Source organism: Polistes dominula, unplaced genomic scaffold (genome assembly GCF_049000335.1).
Source record: "Polistes dominula isolate Pdom_NZ unplaced genomic scaffold, Pdom_raw_medaka contig_307, whole genome shotgun sequence".
In the NCBI taxonomy this organism is placed as follows: domain Eukaryota; kingdom Metazoa; phylum Arthropoda; class Insecta; order Hymenoptera; family Vespidae; genus Polistes; species Polistes dominula.
Genome location: NW_028301025.1, coordinates 113,278 through 139,994, shown reverse-complemented (window position 1 = coordinate 139,994; position 26,717 = coordinate 113,278). Strand labels below are relative to the sequence as shown.

The following is a 26,717-nucleotide window of genomic DNA, read 5'->3' as shown; positions in this document are numbered from 1 at the left end:
TAAATATTATATTATATATTTGTATTGAAATAATAAGAATGTTTACCCATTAGGTGATCCACCATATGCCGTCGCTATAGAACTGGCAACACCACTTTTACCAGTGGAATAACTGTTAGCAATTGCAGTGATTGTTCCAGGTGGTGATCCAGGTGTTCCAGCACGAGATGATGCACCGGGGAAACTAAATACCATTGGGAAAAAATTGTTTAGATTTGGATAACCTTGACGACGACGATTACTCTTGAAAGGTATGAAGGGTACAACGGGATCATCATCTTCCTCATCTACTTCATCCTCTTCCTCGTCATCTTCAACTGGGACCACTGGTATTTTCTTATGTTTCTTTCCTGTACTCGTTTTTGGACGATTAATCAACGTTGTTTCGGTAGAAGGTGCTATTGATTCTTCGGCTGATACAGATGTTTCAATTTCGGCTTTCGAAACGTTTAATTCCTGTATTATATAATTCATTTCATGTTAATTATGAAATTAACAAAGTATGTGTTATTTTTTTTTAACCCTTAAAGTGCACACATGGGGTTTTTGACACCCCAACAAATTTTTGATCTCTTCAAAACGATGTGACTGAATTCGAAAAAATGGGTTATTTGTCTAGTGCCATCTAGTGTTAATTAAGATCACTAATTATAACTATTCTATCTTTTAAAAAAGATGTATCAAACTAGATTGAAAAAAATTGCGAGGTCTAAAATGAATATTAAATAGCGGAGACGCGTTCAAACGCACTTTAACTAACTTTTACCAAGTGTGCACTTTAAGGGTTAAAGAAACAATATTTCTAAAAGATAAAACATTTATTAATTAATAATATTATAATTGTATTAATTAAATTAGTGAATGAAATTTTTATTTGATTATATTTATTTATATTATTAGAAAAAAAGAAGAAAAATTTCAAATATTTTGTTTGGACCTGTTCGTTAGCTTGAATACCATGTTGTTCCTCTTGATCATCGTGATGTTGATCATCCGATAAATATCTATCGTCATTTTGTACCGGTAGTTCTTGATCATTTTCAGGCAAAGGTTCTTCAGGTTCTGGAGCAGCTTGTGCCTCGGCACTGGACACTTCCGGTTCCTCGATAGGTTCAGGACCAGGTTTAAAATTGGACGATTGCATGCCACCGAAGAAAGCTTCCCCACTGACGGCATTTCCTTGAGCAAAAACACCACCTGCCTGACCACCGTTATTCGAACGACGTACTGGCCTGTAATATCCGGTGAACATCATTGCTCTTTGGGGATAGGGTGATATCGGTGTCCTTTTCTCTCTTACGAATAATACCGGGTTCCCATAGGCGTCCATCATAAGTGAAACTGAAAGGATTCAAAGTCTCTATCTCTGAATCATGTCATTTATTTATTTATACAAATTCGATTACCTTTTAAATGAACCGTTCATGATGACGATGATCAGTTATGTATTAGGAAGGACACGTACGATTTGAATCAAGCTAAGCATACAAATACTTCAATGCCCATATTTCAATGTCTATTAATAATATTAACATTGATAATGCGATCCGTTAGTTTTAACTAAATAGGACATACTTGTTCGAAATTCTATATACTTAAGGTTAAACTACTTGTAATCTTTACAAAGCAATCTATTAGTATGGAAGATTTGAATGAGATTAAAAACGTTTGAATCTTTCATGACCAAGTGTGATGCAATAATCGGAACTTTTAATACAAAGTAAGTTACAAATAAGAATTTCCAATCGTGATCATTACAAATCTTCAATTTTGATCATCGTCAGTTGTATCATCTTTTTCGACTACTCACCAGGTTCAGCAGGTATCGCTCGGGAGTCCACCAGAACTATCGTTATAGATGCAAACAAAATGAAAGAAAGTATCGTTGAACAAGTAGTCATGTTGGATGACCAAAAAATTCCAAATTCTTGATTGAAAATATGTGAGGGATTTAATAGACGAGGTATTACGACTAAAGCACTCTCTGCAAGTTTTCTTCTTCACTCGTTATCGAAGCACTATAAGAGCACCTATTCTAGCTGGTGGTGTACTACGCTGCTGGTGGTGCAGGAACCTTTTGCACGATAATGGCATTGTTAGTCGGTGGCATACGCTTTTATACCATGCCTCCTGGAATCATTGTCCATTTGTGACCAACAGTATGGTCATATGGGATGGGATGGGATGGGATGGGATGGGATGGGTTGGTTGTCTACGTAGGATAAGGGGGATGGTGTCTTCTCTTAATACTCCCCACCCAACCCCAAAGCTCTCTTTCTTCACCGCCATTTTTTTACTTACAATCCGTCGTTATTCGTCAGATGCTCCTGGTGTCCAACCAACGCAGAGAGAGAGAGAGAGAGAGAAAGAGAGAGAGGCAGAATCGTCGTAACAGCGCGCATCGTTTCTCGACGGTAATACGTGATCCACCTTCGAGATGAGACAACTACTTAATCTGATGCATTAATTGGGATCCCCACCGATCGCAATCTGGTTTCGGGAGATCGTGCAACGATCGCGAATAATGTCTGACTAGTAGTCTCCTCTTACACAAGGGGAGTCCCGTTCTTTCGTCTGCCAAAACTGTTTTCATTTAACTCCCTTTTTTTTCGTCTTTTTTCTTTCTTTCTATCAACCGTGTGATTTCCTATTTTCTTTTTTTTTCTCCCCTATTTATCGTTCAACAAAGATAGAACGGATATTTCTTATTTACCGTTGTTAACTCGTTATTATTATTAACAATGACATATTTGACGAGTAACAGATTACAAGTATAAATTATTCTTATTAATTCGTATTTTTAATTAAGCAAATTGAAAACGAATCATTCAATAATTTCAACAAATTGTATTCCTACAATTATTTCTAATTTGATTAAAAAGAAAAGATGGCCTTTTCAGATGGTAGAGATTAATTATATAAAATACTGTTATATATAATTTTAATCAACATCGAGAACAATAATGCAAAATAAAGATGTGGTATAGAGTTAAATGGGACACCCCGTATAAGAGAGTTAAAAATTTCTCGACAGTTTTTCAAAAAATCAATCGTATTTTTTTTTCAACTTTTTTAAATTCTCAAAAGAATATAAACGTGGGTGAAGGTTTCTAATGAATTCAATCGAGGAACGGATCGAATGTAAATGGTTTATACTTCTTTTCACTTTTCTTTAAGAATCCCTTCGCGAGGGTGCGATATGTTGACTCATGGATTTCGAGTCAAGATAAAAGGATCTAAAGACGGGCGACGAATAGAGGAGAAACTAAAGGTTCATACATTTTCAATTGTTCTATAAATACACAGAATCCAAGAAACGAAACCCATCTTACTATGCACAAATCCTTTTTCTTCCCTTTTTCACATATACCCTTTTTGTCCCTTGACTTATTCGCAGTTTCGCCAGAAATTACGTATACGGAATTTTTGATTTTTATTAATTTCTTTTTCTAAGTCCTAAACACTCTCCCACTCTGAAAAAAGAAAAATATTCTTCTATCCTTGTTTTCTTGTTCTTTTCAAATCTACATTTTCATATATTTTATCGTAGTTTGATATTAGGGTGAATCAAAGGTTCGTACGTTTATTATTGTGCTGTTTCTCAGATTGTGCAATTTAAAATAAGTGAAATATTCATTAACTTTTGATTCATCCTATTATTATAATAAAAGAACGCGATTTAATTTATCAGATGTAATAATTAAATCAAAGAATATTTTATATTACAGAGAGAAACAACATTTGTTAATATATGATATCTATACATATAATATATAATCTATTATAACTTATTCTCTAATATATCTAATATGCAATCTATAATGTAATCTATTGTAAAAAAAAATAATAAAACATATTAATAAAACGATGGTAATAATTTGTTGTGTTTAATATCAATTAAGAACACAATAGCACTATTGTATCATATGATAAAACAAAAAGAAAAAAAATATAAAATTTTTATTTTATATAAAAGAAAAAACTTGATGAAGAGTGGGGTGGGTGGAAAGGGATGAACGATCTAAGTTTTCCTCGAGTTTTCTTTATTGTTAGTTGAAACTGAAGAAGGGAAAAACAGAAAAGAAGAATAAGAATAAGAAGAAGAAGAAGAAGAAGAAGAATAAGAATAAGAATAAGAAGTAGGGACACTGACACGTCAAGGCGGATCTGCCTGAATCCGTTTAGGATTCAGGACACGATGTCCACGGCCACCGCCATTGGACTCTTACGGACTTTTGATCGTCCTCAAGAATTATCGTCGCCTCTGACCAGTCATACACCAGACGTTTGAGTGAGTATGACTGACATAATATTAATATTAAGAGGTCTCGGATCCTCCTTAGGAAGTTACGTCAAACGTACGTCATTATACCTACTCTATGTAAATTACTATAGTCTTCTGATAATGGTATCCAAATGATTTTGATCCATTCCTCTTTCTTTCTTTCTTTCTTTCTTTCTTTCTTTCTTTCTTTACTTTTATCATTCTATCTTATACATTTTGTTCTTTTGTTATTTTTTTTTATTTATATTTTCCTTTAGAAATATTTAATCCACATAATATGGTTAAAAAATCTTTTCCATTTGTTGTTATCCTCAAAATAAAATTCAATTTTGTTTCAATTCAGGTATATAATCAATATTTTATATTAGGGACATTTAACTTAAGATAAATTTATACATATATAAAATTGTCAACTAATAATCTTTAGAATTTGTTTAGAAATTAATTCGATTAAATTTGACCAAAAATTATGACACTAATTTTAATAGTATATCTTAATATATATATAAATTACTTGTCAGGTTGTTTGTCCGCAATGGACTCGTAAGCTACTTGACCGATTTTAATCAAATCTTACACACTGTGTGCAGTTTCATCCAACTTGAAAGATACGATAGTTTATAATATCTCCTCAATTTATAATCGCAATAAGGCGGTATGAGGTAATTCGTTGATTAATTTGTTAAGTTTATAAGAACAATATTAGAATTATTGAAATTTGTTTTGTTTATTAATAGATATTAGCATTTTTGAGAATATATTATGATAATGAATTGATATAAATTTCGTTGAACAAATTTCTACGAATTTTGCTCGAATTTACTGTATAAATATTCGTGTAAAATTCACTCCGATTTACGTACGAATAGGAGGTCAACGTACTCGACGAATTTTGGGTTGTGTCCTATCGGAAGATTTTTTTTCTTTTTTTTTTTTTCTTCAAGTTTCAAGACCAACCACGCGTATCCTCGTGACAGGAATATTAATCAAATAGTAGGACAGGAAACCGAAGTGTGTTCGATCTCATTTAGATCAATGAGAACATCAAAAGAAAAATATAAAAGTGTGTCAAATTTTTTAATTGAATCCAATTCAACGAATATTATTTTAATTTTTTGTTTAAACTTTTCGATTATTTCGTTAATAAATTCTTAGGAAAAAATACTCATTCATTTTTAATATTAATTTCAATATGGACGAATGAAATGTTTTATTTAAGTATTTTTCATTGAATCAATATTTTATTTCAAATTATATTAAAATTGTTGAATAAAGGAATATAAGACGAAGCGGAAACAAGGCTTTTTCAACGAACTCTTAAATTCGATCAACGAACGATACGCATCGGTGGTGATCTTATTTGCAATCGCTCGTAAACAACATCTGTTAGCTCGAACATACCTTCTATCCTTCTTTTATGTTAATCATTAGATGCAACTTCCATAATAATGAAATCTACTATCGATCTATTCTGAAATCTTTCTTTTCATCGATTTCATTCACTACTGCGAACATTGCAATATTTTTTCTTTCATGTATTTCAAATTCCAATATTTTATCAATTTTATAATTTAAAACAAACTTTATTAATATTATTATTATTATTACAATTCATACTATTATTATTATTAATAATTGTAATTAATATATTATATTTATATATATATATATTATTATTTATTTATAATATATTTACGTTGTTATTTGATTCATAACTTTTGTGTAATTAAATAATATTTCATATAATTATAATGAATTATGAAATATTTTAATAATTGTGTTTCTATTTGTTTTTTTTCTTTTTTTCTAAAAATTATTTAAAAGTATAAAAATAACTTAACTAATAATTAATTTAATGTATAGAACAATTTTTTTTTTGCTTCAATTAACGGACCATCGTTTATTATTATAATATTGGTACAGTTAGATTAATTATATGAATCATAAAACAAAGTTGACGAAATGCAGATCTTTCGTGTCTACTGTATGAATATGCAAGTTGATATGCAAACGTCAAGAGTTAATTAAACAATGGTTAATTAAGCAATGGCAGGAAGTATGAAAATATTAAAATCAATCTTTTTTGTTAATCGGATAACGGTTATTATTAATAGTAGTATAACGAAGACTTGATACGTAGAAGTTCTTCCTAAAAATCTCATTTATATTTATTCAAAGATTCGTCTTTTCACGACAAAGATTTTTATGCATAAATGCAAAAAAGAAAAACAAAAGAAACAAGAAGTAAGAAAAATTGTATAGTATGTAAAGTAATTAAATCTATATTTTAATTAACCCTTTGACTGCTGAAGGCGTATATATACGCTCTCAGAAATTCATCAATATATACACGAAAGGCGTAAATATACGGCTTCTGTATTTTTAATTTATTGTGATATGTAACATAGCAACTAAATATTGGCAATTATTTCAATATCGTTTAATCAATTGCTTTCATATTTGATTGTTCTTTTACATACGGTCTCGTATAATCACTTCGTGCTTTGATTCCTGTAAACTTGTTCCTTTGCTGCATATGTAAGTTTTTCTTTATTTTATTTTGTGATTAGTTTTGGAATTTATCCATTCGGAAAAAAATAAATATTAACATTGATATTTTTATTTTATTTGCCATTATTATCTGTTTTGGTCAGTAGTCAGCGAAAATCGCGGCCGCCGTTCATATTAATTAATGGATTCGTTCGAGAGCGCGCCGCAGTCAAAGAATTATTTTATTAATTTTAAAAGTACTAAATTACCCCTTTTTTTTATAGTTTCTGACGAAACTATATCAATGATCAGGTCTTGAAGTTTAAATTGAAAATGAAGAAAAAACAAAAATTCGATTGATTTTACGTATACATTCTAACTTAAAAAAAGGGATTTCTCAAGAATAGTCGAAGAATATTTTTCGGCAAGAGTTTTTTCTGTTCTTTTTTTGTTTTGTTTTCGTGAATATACATGGGGGTATTCGCCAATGGAATCTCATTTTCTTTTCTCTCCCTACCGTATATAAGCTCTGAATTAAGATTAGCCAAAGTCGAATTACGCTATTCGTGCAACATGCTCGATCGTTCGACTCGTTCGTCGACTCGCCTGCGAAATTCCAAAGCTATGTACCGATTAATATGCGAATCTCATAGTTAGATGCTTACGTTAGATGCTACACGAATATTTTCGGATAACTTTGATATCATCAAAATCGACTTATACTATTATATATACTAGAATGCTCCGGTCACGAGTTACCGTGGCTTTGTTATAACATTTTCATTTAATATCATTCCAAATTATTCAATAAATTATACAAACACGCGAAATAATACCAAAATTACAATGAAATAAATAAAATAATAATACAAGAAAAAATGTAAAAAGCAAGGTTAAGATTATTCATATGTAAATCTGACAAAAAACGTATCATGTGTATAACAATAAAATCAATAATAATAATAGAATAAATAATATGGATCATCGATCGAAGAAATATGGAGGCTAGAGGTAAGGAGAATCATCTGTATATATGAAAAGTGTCCGTCGAAATGCATTAAATTAGGGTAGCGCCACATTACCATCAGGGTAAATTTTAAAGGAAGCGCCAAATATTATTACAGCAGGATTGAGAAATAAACAAAGAACACAGATTTCACAACACTAATTTTACCCATAACTATTTTGTTATTCACATACTTTGTCATAAAATGAAATGATAAAAAATCAATAAACGTACTATTTTTCACAGTTGACGAATTAAAATCACTCTAGCTACACTAAGTGTAGCTCATAATAATTCTTTAAGGTTATATTTATTACATTATTTTGTACTACGCAAGTAGTTGAAATTTATAATAATTAACTACTTTAGAATCGGCAATAATATTACATTTTTTAACTCGGCACAGTTCAATTCGTTTACAATTCATACCATACCCTTTGTCTACACCAGCGCCACTCTGGAAGGTTTTTGAACTGTTATTTATAGCATACGCTGGACACTTTTTCAAATTTTCTCCCATATGAGATGATACTCCTTACCTCTACCCTCCATACGAAGAAACGAGTGACTACGTCAATGAACGAGAGTCCTGCGTTCTGTGTATGTGTATGCTTGTGTACGATCCTCTGTCTCTATAAGTAAAAAAGAAAAAGAAAAGAAAAAAGAAAGAAAAGAGGAAAATGAATGAAAGTGATCGTTAAACAAAATGAGTAGCGGGCACGTGAGAGCGTGGAACGTTTTCGAAAAAACGTATCCTGCTGATCAGCAGTCAGGAGATCGAGTTAAGGTCCTCTCTACGTATGGGATTTAGCGTCCAGGTTTTCCAGGGAAGACATAAAATAGTCGCAGGTGTATCGTCGGCCGACATAAACGTTCGCGGTTCGCGCGCGTGCACTCACCAACTACCACCACACATACAAGAAGAAGAACTACGAACCCTGCATCGATAAAGAAATCGATGCAAAGGAGCTTTCTTCTTACTCGATGAAGAAGGAAGACGAGGAGGAGGAGGAGGAGGAGAAAGAGGAGGATCTGATCCCTCTGACAATCAAACCACCTGCGAACCTTTTTTCTTCTTTTTTTTTCTTCTTCTTATTCTTCTATGCCTTTGAATGAGACGAACTCCCCATCGAACAAGGGACAAAGTAAAAATCGATCGCTTGAAAACGATTTTATATTCGAACGACGAATACCACGTTTCCGGAGAGATTAGAACACAAGAAGACACCTTTATTATGGTCGAATCTTTGACGTGATTCTCTGACGTCAAACCATTGTCAAAATTTTCTTTCATTTCATTTCTCTCTTATCTTTTGTTTCTTTTGTTTTTTTTTTGAATACGTTTCATTAAATAAACTAACACGTAGTAACGACCATTTTTGTTGTCATTTTTTTTCTTTTTAATCCAGAAAAAATACGATAGGTCCTTTTTTCATTCTTCTATTAAGATTCAACGTTTGATATGTCAAATTAAAAGTATGACGTACAAATACATACGTCCACGACACGAGGAAAATAACGAGAGACAGAAGAGTCTAGCCACGAATTCACCATAAAATATATGACGTTTGTTGGAAATAATGCACGGAATACAAAAATATCTTCCCCTTTTTCGCGAACTATCTCGTATTCCACGTGGTATCACATTTGTTTACCAGAGCCGAACTTTGACGTAAATCAAAATTCAAGGGTCTTTTCTCTCTTCCTAGTAAGAACTATAATATTCTAACATTCTTGCGCGTATTTCCCGTCCAATCTCGTAATTAATGGACTTATTTACGAGATCGCGTAAATCATTGCGAAATAGATTTCTTTTTATCGTGATGAAAATAACATTAATATCGCGAATAGAATTTCAACGAGTACGTTGCCATAAAAATTTTGTTATTTTTAAGATATGTATATATAAATATATATCCTATATGTTTTTATAAATACACACATACACACACACACACACACACACACACACACTTGTCATTTATTTAAAATTAGGTAAATCGAGAATTCTTTATTGGGTATAATGGGCTATGTAAACAAAAGTATGTAAAGAAAAAAAAATGGTTAAAAATGAAACTTTAGTTACGGGACGTCATGGGGATAATGAAAAGGAGCAAAAACTTGTTTGACGTGTGGTCTTCTCACAATCAGTGACATTTTGGAGGTGCTTCTCACGTGCTCGCGTAGTATCTCGTGCTACAAACTGTAAGGGGGTGCATAACTCGTTGCTCGGTACATTGCGGCATGACGATCGTGATGGCGGCTATCTTTTGAGACCGGCTTGCCATATTTCAGCCAAACGATTTTTTCAGCTGGCAGCCGAACGCGGAATGCCTGCCAATTAGAATTGCGCGGCAAGACGTATTGTTCGTTCGTGACGCGATACTTATTAGGCTGCATCCGATGCACAAGATTCTTTTTGTTTTTTTTTTATTGTTTTTTTTTTTTTATGCACAGCTTCTTTTTATTCTCTTTTTTCTTCTTTTAACTTTATTTCTATAATATATATATACAAGGTGATCTGTAACTGGCGGTACAAGCGAAAAGGGGGTGATTCTACATGAAAAAATATTTGTGTGGAGATCACACGTGTCAGAAGTGAAACCTTCAAAAAACTAAGTATCGAGAGAATCTGACGAACGAATGTACAGTTTCAAGAGTAAGATAATTGTAGGATTTATTTATTATAATATTATTACTATATATAAGAAAGGTCACCGGTATGGTCTCTGAGTGTAATAGCTGATAAAAAGTGCACTTTTCACAATTCAAGCAATAAAAACGGAATGCTGAATGCGATAGTTATAAATAATCACCAAAATGGTAGGATGTTTATCAAAGGAAATATAATTCGTCAGAAATTAGGTAAAAATAAATAATCCTTTTTTTGAAACTCAGGTATAAAATTTTTTTTGTTAATATGGTTTTTAATTTCCCATTGTCATCTACATTCTTGCGCTGTATAACAAACATTTTAGGATAGACGAAATAAAGACGTTACGAAAAACATATGGAAACTACTGCTGGACTGAACGAAGGTTCTGCTAAAATGCAATGAGAGATCTAATAGAGATCTTTTCGAGAAATACCTTCTCAACTACGTAGCCTGCCGCAGTTTTCTCTCTCTCTCTCTCTCTCTCTCTCTCTCTCTCTCTCTCTCTCTCTGACCCTTATTATACCTAACATAATACATTAACATATCTCGTCTTTATTCTTTGGATCACAAACTTATCTTTCTAAATACTCTCGTCTAAATAAAGATCTGAACAACGAAAGATCTAAAAAATGCATTGAATCGTATCGCTCTCTCAGCTTATCGAACTGTTTACACTACGAGTCTCAGATTTCAGCTCCGTAATAAGCTCCACCGATTCACGCTGGGCGTTCAACATATTTTAAAAATGTTTTTATTTTATTGAAAAATTAGTATAAGTTTCTTAAATACGCAAATATCACAATTTATAATATAATTTTCATATATGCATGGGTAAGTACATCTCTTTGGATATTTTTCATAAAAACATGTAAAAATCAAATTTAATAGACATATTTTGTCTTTATGCATCAAATATATTTTATAAAGAAGCAAAATATAAAAATGTGACAGTAATTTACTTGCTTTTGAATGGAATTTGTCAGCTGCTCCTAATTTATTCCACAGTATTCTCTAATTCTTTTTCTCTGATGTATCTGATAATCATTTTTTTTTTTTGTAAAATATTGCAGACAATACAATTATTATATTCTATATATTTCATAATTGTTAATTATAATATTTGCGACATAAATAATTTAATATTAATTTTTCAATAAAATAGAAACATTTTTAAATAAAAGTATCTAGACACATGAGACTGTTAATTAATCAAATGTAAAGAATGAGTTTTTAATTAATATTTTAATGAGTAAATTGAATAACGTTATTGCGCTTATTAGTACAGTCTTAAGAATTTTAATTATTAGCGTTTTGATCATATCAACACTATACTTCCAATGTAGTACGTTTGAGATCAGGTAAAATTTCTGCTCACTCAGTGGATAAACGTTAGGCTAAAAAAAATGTAGTGGTTTCTGAAGCTTAATGAGGAGGAAAACTTTCTAGAACGTATTCAAGGGAGCTTGCAGGTGTGACCTTACAAGGTGAGGGAGTTGCCGAACCTTGGGTACGATGATTTTCTAAGGAGTGTACCGCAAGGGAGCTTGTAAGGCAACCTAGCAAGGTGAAAACTCAGATCGAACCTTGAATAGGATGATTTTCTGGTCTAGAAGTCACTAGTAGTTGATGTTCTATGGATTAGACTCACATGTCAAAACAAAGATGATTTTCTCAGACTCAGATATTGTATTATAGTCAAGATGATTTCCTCAGTTGTAACAAACACAGCTAAGATGATGTTCTAAGAAGCAGGTTTCACAGGACACGTTTTGGAAGATGACAGACTGACAGCACTGCATGAAACTGGCGAACTTCTAAAATCTTCGTCTTAAAAATTTCTTGAATGTGTACGATAACGTTCTTTAAAATAAAAGCGAATAAATATTAACGAAATGTAATTTAAAAAGTAACAAGTAAAGCACAAGAAGAGTAACACAATAACACAATTTTTCTTATTTAATGTAGAGAACAACTTTTTCACAACCGATATCGACTAGAATGGTTTTGCATCTGAAAAAAACTAAACAGCTAATTACGATCCTTTTTTTCTTAACATCTCAATTCATTCAAAAACAACTAACGTTTTATTGATTAGCAACTAACATCTTAGCAACCTAAAACTTATTGATTAACATTTAAATCTCATTGATTAACAGCTGACTGTTCTTCGACTACTCAATTCGCGTCTCTTTAATATTTCGTCCCTTTAAATCTTTTTTTATTTTAATTCTAGAACTAACTTTAAACAGAGACAAACAAATAAATGTGTAAGGTTTTTAGACCATAAACCTCTAACATTTTGTTATTTTTCTTAATATTCAATATTTGTTAAACAAAACCCTGCCCCCATAAACCTATGAAATAACATATTATAGAATACAATAGGCAGCATGTGTAAGGTATCGTCTACCTAAAAAATTTCCAAAAATTTGATTTTTGGGATCAAATTTGAATTTTGATGAATACTTTGCCCCATGGATGTGTCGGCACCTACATGAAAGAATGAAAAAATACACCAACATTGGTTGGTTACAGAAATAACCAACTGTTAATTCTGAAAAATGTTTATAAATAAATATGTTAATAAAAATGTTAACGCAAATGTACATGAAAATGTTAATAAAAAAACGTAACTTAAAATAATTATCAAAATGTTAATAAAAATGAGCTATTAACTCTAGGATTACAGCCGAGACATAACCTGCTGTCCCGGGATACAGATACTTTCAGCTTACGGCGGGACATATGCTGTCCCATTAATGAAGCTTGTAAAATCATTGTTATTGATGATGAGATGTTACGGGGACGTTTATGCGTCTCCAAGATCTTTCGTCGACCTTTTAGGCATAAAAGTTATTTTATCTAAAAAATCGCTTGAAGGAGAAATAACTGATCCCGGTAATGGGGCGCACTCGGACCGATTTTTCGCCGTATTGAAAGGGTTAAGACATGAAAATAGTGATACTACCTTCGTAATCTTGAAGTGCGAGACACGAAGGATAATTAAATGTTTCAACATACACTTAAAAATTAAAGCATAATGTGTTAGAAAATATACGTTAAAATCTACAATTTATTTTCAACTATAAGATTTTACTTCCTCATATCCGATATACTCGATTCTATTTCTTTTCTTTTTGTTTGTTCTTTGGAATTAAAAAAAATATATTTTTTCAAATGAAAAAACTGTGCACCAATATGTTAGTTTCAATTTAATATTTACTTATTATATCTCTCTTTCCTTGTAATTTCTAAAGTTTACATGATTTAGATGAAGTAGAGGGTTGGAGTTAGGGAGGAGGAGGAGAAAGATAAAAAAAAAGTTTGTGTTCATATGGCTAACGGAGGTATACTACTATCTAAAATCGAATTAGATGGGAGGGACAACAATTGTTCGTTGAAAAACGCACTGTCGTAAATAGCAAGTGCTGCTTTTAAATCCTTTGCGGACGAGCGCCGCATATATGAGTTTTTCGTAAATCATCAAATTGGTCGAATAACTCATCATATTTCATTCGCATTATCATTCCGCAAAAACAATTAAAAGGGCCGGGAGACACATATATGTGTGTCCTACTTTTAAATGCGTGGCAATAGCAACGTTGAGTGACTATAGCTGCTGACGATCGGTTCCTCAGAACCGTCCCGTCCGCAAAAGGTTGAATGGCACGCCAATTTTACCGGGATTGTCCGTAGCGCCACGATGTGGAATATATTTCTATTAATCTGAACATGCCGGTCACCGGTGCCCCCTATGGCGTTAAGCCAAGTTATGTGTCGGTCACCATTGACCACCGTGGCATTTACCCTTTCAAGGTTCTCTTATATTTTTGAAGTGAAAACTTCTTTAGAATGGGAGTGATCTGAAAAGTAAATAAACGCGGTCGGTCAGGAAACGGAGCTATGAAAGAAACGGCTGCTATACTAAATAACGAGAGAGAAAGAGACAAACATATAGGATTTAGCTTGCGAGAGAATGAGACGGAATATAGCTATACATTTGTTCCTATTATCGGTCTCTTCTTTATGCTATGCTTCGTAGTTATCGCTCCTGGTTGTATATGTGTGTGTTCGTGTGCGATTGCATACTACAAAGCGTGGACACATATTATTTCGATACTCGAAATGTTTGTAGGTAGGAACGATAGAAGGGTAGAAGGAATAAACAGAGATAAGCTGCACGTAGGTATACGACAAAAGTATAAGGTCCAAACGAACCGACGGTCGAAATAAAGAAAGAAGGTGCGTGGTGGTCTGTTTTTATTTTACCAAACGTGTCATTTCTTTTCTATTTAAAAATGTTTCTATTTTATTGAAAAATTATTATTATTAAATCATTTATTTATTTCGCAAATATTATAATTAACAATTATGAAATATATAGAATATAATAATTGTATTGTCTGCAATATTTTACAAAAAAAAAAAAATGATTACAAGATACATCAGAGAAAAAGAATTAGACAAGACTGTAAAATATTTTTCTTATATTTCTATAAATATCTAAAGACGTGTTTTTTAATTATAATGTTTGCGTATTTAGGAAATTTACACTAATTTTTCAATAAAATAGAAAAGTTTTTAAATAGAAGAAACTAGATACGTTAAACGAAAAAATAAATCATATATATTAATATCATAATAATTTAACATTAAGAAAATTACAAGAAGGCTTAAGCTTAACTGAAAATCTCGAGTCATTTTTCTTGAATGCTGATGACCCCTTCTGTTGAAAGTTCTACCTTTCTCTGGAGAAATCTTCTATGAAAAAAATTATTAGAAAAAAAAATTATAAATCTGTTGTAATAAAAAATGTATGTGACAATTTTGTTGTTAAATGGAAATTAAAATTATCTTTTAAATAATGAAAAAAAAAAAGGATGACACCTTTGTGCCATCCCCCCGTGTCTTTACTAGGCCTTAATTTCATTCCACTGAGGAAGCGACGAGACTTCTTTGACTTCGTAAGTCACTCGTTATTTGCACATGTTATGGCAGCGTAACGAGGAAAACGCTTTCTCAACATTCGTCGTAAACGACCGGACTACTTTTTTGCTGCAAGCAAGTTTCTCCATCCCGGGGGCTCGATCCACCGGTTTGCTGGTAGTCGTAACGCAGACTGACTGCGCGTCTCTACCGCCTGAGCTATTCAGGGACTACCGGTTAGGTAGTAAACAAATCAGAAATATAAGCTACATCTCGTATATTATAAATAATTTTTTTTTTTTAAGTGAAAACTTTTTTTAGAATTGGAGTGATTTAAAAACAGATGCAACGAAAAAGCGACAGATATCGATAAACAAAACAAATAAATTTGATGAAATGAAAGAACGGCTACTTTAGTAAGAAGAGAAAGAGAGATAAACATATAGGATTCAGCCTGCGAGAGAATGAGAGAGAATATAGCTATGCAGTTTTTCCTATTCTCGGTCTCCTCTTTATGCCATGCTTCGTAGTTATCGCTCCTGGTTGTATTTTTATTTTTATTTTTTAGATTAATTATATTTCTCTCAATAAATATCCGACGATTTTGATGTCTATCTATGGTCATCGCATTCAGCATTCCATTTTTATTCCTTAAATTTGGAAAAGTGTACTTTTTATCGGCTATTCCACTCACTAATCATACTGGTAACCTCTATTATATATGGTAATAATATTATAATAAATAAATCCTACAATTATTTTACTCTTGAAACTGTGCATTCGTCTGATTCTCTCGAAACTTAGTTTTTTGAAGGTTTCACTTCTAACACGTGTAATCTGCACACATGATTTTTTTCGTTGTTCAGATCATTATTAAGACGAGAGTCTTAATTAACTCTTTAGAAAGATAAGTTTGTGGTCCAAAGAATAAGGACGAGATATGTTATAAATAATAAGGGTCTCGAAGTGTGGTAAGCTACAGAGTTGAAAAAACATTTCTAGAGAATATCTTTATTAGATCTTTCATTCCATTTTACCAGAACCTTCGTTCAGTCCAGCAGTATTTTCCATATGTTTTTCGTAACGTCTTTATTTCATCTATCCTAAAATGTTTGTTATATAGAGCAAAAATGTAGATGAAAACGAAAAACAGAAAACCATACTAACAGAAAAAATTTTATACCTGAGTTTCAAAAAAGGATTACTTATATTTAATTAATTTCTGACGAATTATATTTCCTTTGATAAACATCCTACCATTTTGGTGATTATTTATAACTATCGCATTCAGCATTCCGTTTTTATTGCTTGAATTGAGAAAAGTGTACTTTTTATCAGCTATTCCACCAAGAGACCATACCGGTGATCTTTATTATATATGGTAATAATATTATATTAAAAAAAATCATGTGTGCAGATCACACGTGTTAGAAGTGAAACCTTCAAAAATCTAAGTTTCGAGAGAATCTGACGAACGAATGTACAGTTTCAAGAGTAAGATAATTGTAGGATTTATTTATTATAATATTATTACCATATATAAGAAAGGTCACCGGTATGGTCTCTGAGTGTAATAGCTGATAAAAAGTGCACTTTTCACAATTCAAGCAATAAAAACGGAATGCTGAATGCGATAGTTATAAATAATCACCAAAATGGTAGGATGTTTATCAAAGGAAATATAATTCGTCAGAAATTAATTAAATATAAGTAATCCTTTTTTTGAAACTCAGGTATAAAATTTTTTCTGTTAGTATGGTTTTCTGTTTCTCGTTTTCATCTACATTTTTACTCTATATAACAAACATTTTAGGATAGATGAAATAAAGACGTTACGAAAAACATATGGAAAATACTGCTGGACTGAACGAAGGTTCTGGTAAAATGGAATGAAAGATCTAATAAAGATATTCTCTAGAAATGTTTTTTCAACTCTGTAGCTTACCACACTTCGAGACCCTTATTATTTATAACATATCTCGTCCTTATTCTTTGGACCACAAACTTATCTTTCTAAATACTCTCGTCTAGTCCAGTCAAAATAGCCCTGAAATCGGGTTTTTGAGCTATACGGCTGAAAAAATATGGAAATTATCAGAAAAATGCGTACAAAACTGTGGGCAAAGTAAAAAAGTTCTCAACCACCGGGAAAGGGGTGAAAAAAATTAAAAACTACTCCAAAATACGATTTTTGGATTATATATTAAAAATATCAAAAAAAGTTTCAAATAAAAGTTGTAGAGCATAAAATTTTAGGCCTATCTCTCTCAGACCATTTTTCCCCTAAAACGCACCCTTTCACCCCTACGACGGTTCAAAGTACTCAAAAAATGAAAATTCAATAAAAAATATAAAAATTGGACTTTTTTTTTTTTTAATTATGTTTAAAAAACTACAAAGAACAATCGTAGGGAAACAAAAAATTTTTTTTTTTCATCCCTTCTATTAAAAATCAAGGGGTGAAAACGGTTTTTGCTCGATATTTTGCTTAAAACGGGTTATTTAAAAAAAATTTTCTTTTTCATATGAATTTTAAATTTAATTTTTAAATTTTGGTGTTGAATTTATATTTATAAATATTTACCTGTAGGAAATATCCCAATTTAAAGACAGGTAATTACTCCCTTAGTCCTACGCCTTTGTAGAAAGAAACAGAAAATGAAGCTATCTTGCTCTTACTCATTGTGACGTAGGTCGCCATGGCACGCATGCGCAAACTCTTAGCTTACATGCGTGCCAGAGAGATAGACAACCTATGTTAGCTTCGTCCAAATGTAAACAGTATATAAAAAGATATAAAATTTTATTTGTTAGGGTGGTTTTCAATTTCCCGTTTTCATCTATATTTTTGCGCTGTCTAACAAACATTTTAGGAATGACGAAATAAAGACGTTACGAAAAACATATGGAAAATACTGCTGGACTGAACGAAGGTTCTGGTAAAATGGAATGAAAGATCTAATAAAGATATTCTCTAGAAATGTTTTTTCAACTCTGTAGCTTACCACACTTCGAGACCCTTATTATTTATAACATATCTCGTCCTTATTCTTTGGACCACAAACTTATCTTTCTAAAGAGTTAATTAAGACTCTCGTCTTAATAATGATCTGAACAACGAAAAAAATCATGTGTGCAGATTACACGTGTTAGAAGTGAAACCTTCAAAAAACTAAGTTTCGAGAGAATCAGACGAATGCACAGTTTCAAGAGTAAAATAATTGTAGGATTTATTTATTATAATATTATTACCATATATAATAGAGGTTACCAGTATGATTAGTGAGTGGAATAGCCGATAAAAAGTACACTTTTCCAAATTTAAGGAATAAAAATGGAATGCTGAATGCGATGACCATAGATAGACATCAAAATCGTCGGATATTTATTGAGAGAAATATAATTAATCTAAAAAATAAAAATAAAAATACAACCAGGAGCGATAACTACGAAGCATGGCATAAAGAGGAGACCGAGAATAGGAAAAACTGCATAGCTATATTCTCTCTCATTCTCTCGCAGGCTGAATCCTATATGTTTATCTCTCTTTCTCTTCTTACTAAAGTAGCCGTTCTTTCATTTCATCAAATTTATTTGTTTTGTTTATCGATATCTGTCGCTTTTTCGTTGCATCTGTTTTTAAATCACTCCAATTCTAAAAAGTTTTCACTTAAAAAAAAAAAATTATTTATAATATACGAGATGTAGCTTATATTTCTGATTTGTTTACTACCTAACCGGTAGTCCCTGAATAGCTCAGGCGGTAGAGACGCGCAGTCAGTCTGCGTTACGACTACCAGCAAACCGGTGGATCGAGCCCCCGGGATGGAGAAACTTGCTTGCAGCAAAAAAGTAGTCCGGTCGTTTACGACGAATGTTGAGAAAGCGTTTTCCTCGTTACGCTGCCATAACATGTGCAAATAACGAGTGACTTACGAAGTCAAAGAAGTCTCGTCGCTTCCTCAGTGGAATGAAATTAAGGCCTAGTAAGACACGGGGGGGGATGGCACAAAGGTGTCATCCTTTTTTTTTTTCATTATTTAAAAGATAATTTTAATTTCCATTTAACAACAAAATTGTCACATACATTTTTTATTACAACAGATTTATAATTTTTTTTTCTAATAATTTTTTCATAGAAGATTTCTCCAGAGAAAGGTAGAACTTTCAACAGAAGGGGTCATCAGCATTCAAGAAAAATGACTCGAGATTTTCAGTTAAGCTTAAGCCTTCTTGTAATTTTCTTAATGTTAAATTATTATGATATTAATATATATGATTTATTTTTTCGTTTAACGTATCTAGTTTCTTCTATTTAAAAACTTTTCTATTTTATTGAAAAATTAGTGTAAATTTCCTAAATACGCAAACATTATAATTAAAAAACACGTCTTTAGATATTTATAGAAATATAAGAAAAATATTTTACAGTCTTGTCTAATTCTTTTTCTCTGATGTATCTTGTAATCATTTTTTTTTTTTTTGTAAAATATTGCAGACAATACAATTATTATATTCTATATATTTCATAATTGTTAATTATAATATTTGCGAAATAAATAAATGATTTAATAATAATAATTTTTCAATAAAATAGAAACATTTTTAAATAGAAAAGAAATGACACGTTTGGTAAAATAAAAACAGACCACCACGCACCTTCTTTCTTTATTTCGACCGTCGGTTCGTTTGGACCTTATACTTTTGTCGTATACCTACGTGCAGCTTATCTCTGTTTATTCCTTCTACCCTTCTATCGTTCCTACCTACAAACATTTCGAGTATCGAAATAATATGTGTCCACGCTTTGTAGTATGCAATCGCACACGAACACACACATATACAACCAGGAGCGATAACTACGAAGCATAGCATAAAGAAGAGACCGATAATAGGAACAAATGTATAGCGTCCAAAATATATTCCGTCTCTCTCTCACAGGCGCAATCCTATATGTTTGTCTCTTTTCCTCTCGTTATTTAGTATAGCAGCCGTTACATAGATGCGTTTCCGTTTATTTACTTTTCAGATCACTTCCATTCTAAAGAAGTTTTCACTTCAATAATTCCTACAATTATCTTACTCTTGAAACTGTACATTCGTTCGTCAGATTCTCTCGATACTTAGTTTTTTGAAGGTTTCACTTCTAACACGTGTGATCTGAACACAAATGTTTTTTATATAATATTATTGTAATATTATTTGTACTTTTAATTTGTAATTATTTATTTGATTATTAATTTATTTATAAAAATGTGCGCCTGTTCGTATGCAACCAACCAGACAGACGTTGAAAATGATGCTTGCGAGCGTCATCTACTGGGACAGAAATTATTTGCAGTAAAAACTGTTTATACACGTGTGTATGACGGGTTGCCGTCTTTTTCCCATTAGATCGCCGCGTTTCATTTTTTCAAATCACATTCATTCTTAGGAAGTTTTCATTAGAAAAATTTCATTAAAATCCGATAAGCAGTTTTGGAGGTTATCGTAAACCAACAATGTGACACTGAATTTTTGTATATACAAATGAGAGAAATTTAAACATGACCCTGGAATGAAAGTTTCGACATTATTATATATATTTAAAAAAAAAAATCGAAACGATTAGTTTGTTAAGATTGTTTTTCTAGAGTTACAAAACGGAAAACCATCTATTAAAAACATTTAATACTAAATATTATTGACGGGATAAACATGTTACACCATCTACTAAGAAGAATATGCAGAATTTTGCAACCCTCTTTTACGTAGTAGCTGCATTAGAATTATACTATATATATATATATATATATATATATATATATATATATATATATATATAAGTATTGCTTCCAATTGTTCCATGTAGATACGACAAAATTGTAATTTTTTCTCCACTGCATGTGATGATGCTCAGAGTTTTTCAGCGATCTATATGGAAAACTTGGATATTTTTAGCCCTTCTCTACGTATTAGGCATAGTATATTTCAAATAACGTATATACTATTTAACAAATTCATATAAAAAGTTGATTAAAATATTTTGTAATTCTCGAACATCATTTTTTTGTCACATATAATTAATTATTTATTATCGATAGTTGAATTTCTATCAAATACATGGGCAGTCATAACTCTTTATTACTTTAATTAAAACACTTATATTATTTTTAATCAAATCATTTAATCATTTAATCAAATGTACATGTAAAGATTTTCTATTGAATATATAAACATATTATATCGATAAAGATTTCGTAATTACATATTTTTTGCATTATTTTAATAGTTATATAAATGTTAAGAGTTAAGGAATTTCTTCTTATGAGGCACTATTTGCAGTTATTGTATTCCTCATAGGGACCGATTGATAAATTCTTAATTTTTTACTTATATATGTTTTCTACGTTCTAAATCTTTCTAAGTAAAAATATTAAAAATTTGTTCATTCCATTTATAATCATGAAATATTTTAAATATAGAGAAACCTTCTCGTTAAAAAATGGAGTTGATGAGTCGAATAGCAAAAACATTTCGAAGCTATAGGGAAACAATAAAAAGAATAATTAATTTTAAATAGGATAAAAAAAAACATTTGTTATAAAAAAAGAGAAAATAAAAGATTTACCTTTTCATATAAGTTCTTGATTCTTCCACCGTATCCAACGGGTCTTTAATCAAAAATACTCGAATTCCCCTCCAGTAAGTAGGAGAAAAACACTCCCAATCAATATCAGCAACATTAAGGGGTTATATACAGTTAGACGGCCGAAAAAAAGTGAATTTTCCAGAATTTTTTCTGAGAAACCTTTTAAATTTATTGATCCAAAAATTTATACACATATTATGGTATCTTTTAACTGTATTTTAAGACTTAGTACTAGTAAAAATATTTATTTGAAAAAGAGCTACAGCTGATCTCCAGGAGCTCCTCTCAAAAAAGACGTTTTGCGGTGACCACTATATCTCGGAACTGGATCATCTGAAATTAAAAAACCAAACAGATTTCGTTAAAATAATGTTAAATCTAGTAATTAATCGAAGGAATAAGCAAAATAAAATTTTTTGACAAAATGGCGGTTTCTCAAAAAAAAAAATCGATTCTTCACCGAAATTTCGGCCTTAAATTGTTTATAAAAAATATATATATATTATAAAATATATATATTATATATATATACTAGGTGACCCGGCAAACGTTGTTTTGCCATATAAATAATTTCCTAGTAATTTCTAGTGTAGACAAAAAATAGCTTACTTATTGTAAGTATGTATGTATGTTAGAATGTGTATATTGTATGTATGTAAGAATGTGGTATATGCGTGAAATAAGCATGGAGCGCTGTGAACGATGAGGGAATATAAAAATAACAAAAGGCAAACATTATTTTTAAGTTATTATAATTTATTCCTTAAAATTATATATCATTAATTAAACAATTACGACAGTAACATTATTAAACAATATCAATCTCTTAATGCTATAGCGTGAACAATATTTTTTGTTAGTCCATCTTTAGCTAACACAAACAAACTGGATGGTTTACCAACTCGAGAGCATGCCACGTATAATTGTCCGTATGAAAAACATGGTGTTCTCAAATCTAATCCACAAACAGACATCGTTTGACCTTGGGATTTGTTGATAGTCATTGCAAATGCCAATCTAATCGGAAACTGAATACATTTGAATTGAATTGGCACATCTGTAGGTATAATAGGAGTCCGTGGTATGAGTATATTTTCACCTCTGAACTTGCCATTTAAAATCCTGGCTTCGATCACGTTTTTCATTAATTTTTGAATGACTAATCGCTACCGTTGCACAGCCGGGGCGGGTTCAAATTACGAAGCAAGATAATTGGAGATCCAACCTTTAATTGTAAATTATGCGGTGGCATGCCTGGCAAATCCAGTGAGTTCAAAAACTCTGTGGGAAAATTTACTGCTTCGCTGTCGTCGCAAACTGTATCAATAGATTTATATGATACCAAGTTCCCTGGCAACAACATTTGTATCTTCAGATTTAAATTGTCAACGTCTACATTTTTTGCCGCTAAAATCGCTCTTTCGGCAAGCCACTCATGATTTATGTACTGTGTGTGTACATCGGGAAATATTTGTTCAATGAGAGTATCTTGCGAATCAGCGATTGTGCAGAAATCGGTCGGTAATTTTACGTATCCAGTTTCATCTATAGCAACTTTTCCATCACCGATATCTAAGAGTTGTTTTGAAAATGTTTCAGCGGATGGATCTTGAAGCATTTGAACGCGCATATTTATTTTTAGTTGTAATTTTTCAACATTACGCCACAATGGAGATGATTTTAAGCAAGCGTTGATCTCATCAGCGTATGTTGAACGTGGAATGACTGGAAGTGTTTGTCTGAAATCACCTGAAAGGACCAACAGAGTTCCGCCAAATAGTTTGTCACTGTTTTTAATATCTTTCAATGTCCTGTTCAACGCCTCAAGTGAATGTTTGTGTGCCATAGTACATTCATCCCAAATAATAATTTTACACCGTTTCAGCACAGTGGCCATGGACGATTGTTTCTTAATGTTGCATACTGCGTCAGGGTTATTCTGAATATTTAGTGGCAGCTTAAATACTGAATGAGCTGTTCTACCTCCATCCAATAAAGTTGCTGCAATGCCCGATGATGCAACGGCCAATGCGATGCCATTATTTGATCGTATTTCAGCAAGAATTAGCGAAATAACGAATGTTTTGCCAGTTCCACCCGGTGCATCCAAAAAGAAGAACCCACCTTGTCCAGCTGAAACTGCGAGCATAATGCGATCATAAATGGTTCTTTGTTCCTCATTCATTAGTGGGACATTGCGGGCAACAATCGCTGCCATTTCTACAGTACTGTACTGCAGTTCACGATTCATTTCAGTATTCATTAAATCAGATGCAGTTCGATTTGGCGAATTCATACCGAAATTACAAAGTGGTAAGTTGGCAATGACAATGCAAAGATCCTCAATAGCAATCAATGCTTCATTGTACATTTCGTCGCTGAATGTTATGGTTAGATCGTGGCACCGTATACGATGTTGATGCAATATATCATCAGTCATTGAATCTTTGTGATTTTCCCATAATATCTGTGCTCGGGCTGGGAAACATGTAGTCAACACTACAGCGAATAGTAGACGAATTTGTATTGCTGTACAGTTCAATGCAGCTTCAGCAAGCATGCATTCCCACTGGTTGTCGTCTTCCAGCAAGCCGAGTGCAAGGCATGCATCTTTATACGTTGGATATTGTTGCCCATTCACTTTACGTATATCTTGAAATGATAATGGGCCAGTAACATTAACCAACAACAGTCGAAGATAAAAGCACTCCGTGTGTCTTGGATTGACTGTAAATAATCGCCCCACGGCGTTTGATTTAAATATATTGAGACATGCAGCAACTGGTGAGCCTTGCTTGCGGGGCATCCATGTTTTTGTTTGAGTCCATGTGAAATAGCGTGGTACTTGTGAATAGAGTAATGTTCGTGCAAAGGCACCAAAATCATCCGCACGATTACACAATTCAAAAAATGCAGTGAGTGTAGTTTTAGGTGGATTTATTGCACGATCAATCGCTGTCTCGTTCGTGAAAAATACACGCTGACCGTTTTCAAGATGGATGGCTAACTGAACAACTGCTGGATCCCGTTCATGAATTGGAAAACCAAAGATACGCCAAGCAGCTTCATTGGAGCTGATGTACCGACCAATTTGGTAGAGCGTTATTTCATCGTTTTTATTCACTGGAGGAGCATTCACATTAGTATTTTCCACTCTAAACACAGCCATATCACTGCCTTTATGGACATACTTGCAAATGTATTTGATGCTCTTCACAGAACTGCAGAACTCAACATTAATATGAGCATTATATGTCTTGCTCAGCAAAGGCGAATATGGCACCACCCAACGATTGTCAATATCAATGTCTGTGTTGATGATATTTTTAATAAATGATTGTCCGCCATTTTCAGGATTTCTTCGACGATATATTGGGTATCCGTCGACATTTGTGACCGTATCATTGGTAAAATCTTTAGGGAAATTTTTAGTACATTTTCCATCAGCCATGCAAGGCGATGAACTATTAAGAGTACCACATGGACCATGAATCATGTTTGTTGTAACAATATCAAACAGCAGTTGGTCAGTGGATGGATCTGGAATTTCCGCAGAAATGATACTATCGATTTCTTCAGGACGGATTTTGTCGATGAACCAAACCAAAATTTGTGCATGAGGTAATCCTCGCTTTTGCCACTCAACCGAATACATCCAGCAACGTGTGGGACCAAATACATGTAATTTAGTAATGAAACTTATTAAAGACTTCAACTTTTGTCTGAACACACGTGCTGTAATGTCATGGCGATGTATTGCATTTTGGCCAGGCAGTAGCAAAGATGTAATCTCTGGCCATTTTGGATTACATGTGAACGTGATAAATAAACATGGTCGTCCATATTCGCGCACGAAAGTCAGAGCATCCTGTATATATTCTTGCATATGACGTGGACTGCCTACGTACGATGATGGTAAAATGACATGGTTACCAATTTCGGCGACGTCGGCGTTGTTGTTGATAGCGTCTCGCAAATGAATGTACTCTTCCGCGCGCAGCTTTTGTTGATTATATCGTAAGTATCGTAGTTGTTTGCTCTCAATCTTCGCGTACATGTCGACCATGAATTGTTGACAAAGCTCACGACATCGTAAAATGACGTTGTCCAGGCCACGTCTAATCATTAATCGGTACGCATAATAATCCTTTGAGCTAACGTTCTTGTTTGTTTCAGCTCCTGTAATATTTGTTCATAAAAATTAATTTAAATTTATTACGTTCAATAATTTAATTGTTTTGTTAAATGATTAATGATCAAATTAATAATCAATGAAGTACCTGATACGGGATCTCGTTGTTTTATGTTTATGCAATATCCGTCTTGTCCCTTCCAGAATATTAGCGGATATTGGAGAGATTAATATGAACGATGTGTGTCAGCAATGAACTGAAGATTATTATTTCTTCTACGAATCACAATTTCTCGTGCAGCTGTACAATCGCCAACCATGATTCCAGCAACATCATCAACAACGGGTGCATTGAATCTACGAATATGCTCTCCAGCTGGTGTTTTATCAGGATTAATGACGATAGCATGATTATCGCTTTGTAATTGGTGCATATGTGATTTGAATATTTTCAACAACTCGTTGTGCTCGTTCAAAAGAGCATCTAGCTCGCTGACGATGCGCCTGGTATAAAGTGAATCAAGGTTATTATAATCACAACGTGCATTCACGCGATTGGCAAGTGCACTTCCGGAATCTTCGCCGCCCATA

At 32.5% G+C, this 26,717-nt stretch overlaps 2 protein-coding genes across 3 annotated transcripts in view; both read right to left on the bottom strand.

Annotated features, from left to right (window-relative positions):
• Positions 1 to 26,717, bottom strand: part of LOC107072464 (uncharacterized) — a 103,304-nt gene that overhangs the window by 3,682 nt on the left and 72,905 nt on the right. The window contains exons 1-4 of one of the 2 annotated variants that reach the window (XM_089174307.1): positions 2,302 to 3,784; positions 1,811 to 2,130; positions 938 to 1,341; positions 47 to 456 (exon numbers count right to left, since the gene is read on the bottom strand). In XM_089174307.1, coding sequence (XP_089030433.1) covers positions 47 to 456; positions 938 to 1,341; positions 1,811 to 1,901 — 905 coding nt within the window. In that variant the 5' untranslated portion in view covers positions 1,902 to 2,130; positions 2,302 to 3,784. Of the gene's footprint in view, positions 1 to 46; positions 457 to 937; positions 1,342 to 1,810; positions 3,785 to 26,717 lie in introns of those variants that run through there. The other variant, XM_089174306.1, reaches the window with a different exon arrangement.
• On the bottom strand, positions 23,037 to 26,392 carry LOC149031932 (uncharacterized). Its single transcript, XM_089174303.1, has 2 exons — positions 26,275 to 26,392; positions 23,037 to 26,173 (listed from the first exon to the last, which is right to left on the bottom strand). Exon 2 carries the CDS (start codon positions 26,118 to 26,120, stop codon positions 23,154 to 23,156), a length of 2,967 nt encoding a protein of 988 aa, XP_089030429.1. The 5' UTR covers positions 26,121 to 26,173; positions 26,275 to 26,392; the 3' UTR covers positions 23,037 to 23,153.

Excerpts from the sequence above, each read along its gene's own strand:
- LOC149031932 (XM_089174303.1), bottom strand. The coding sequence starts at position 26,120 with ATGATTAGACGTGGCCTGGACAACGTCATTTTACGATGTCGTGAGCTT.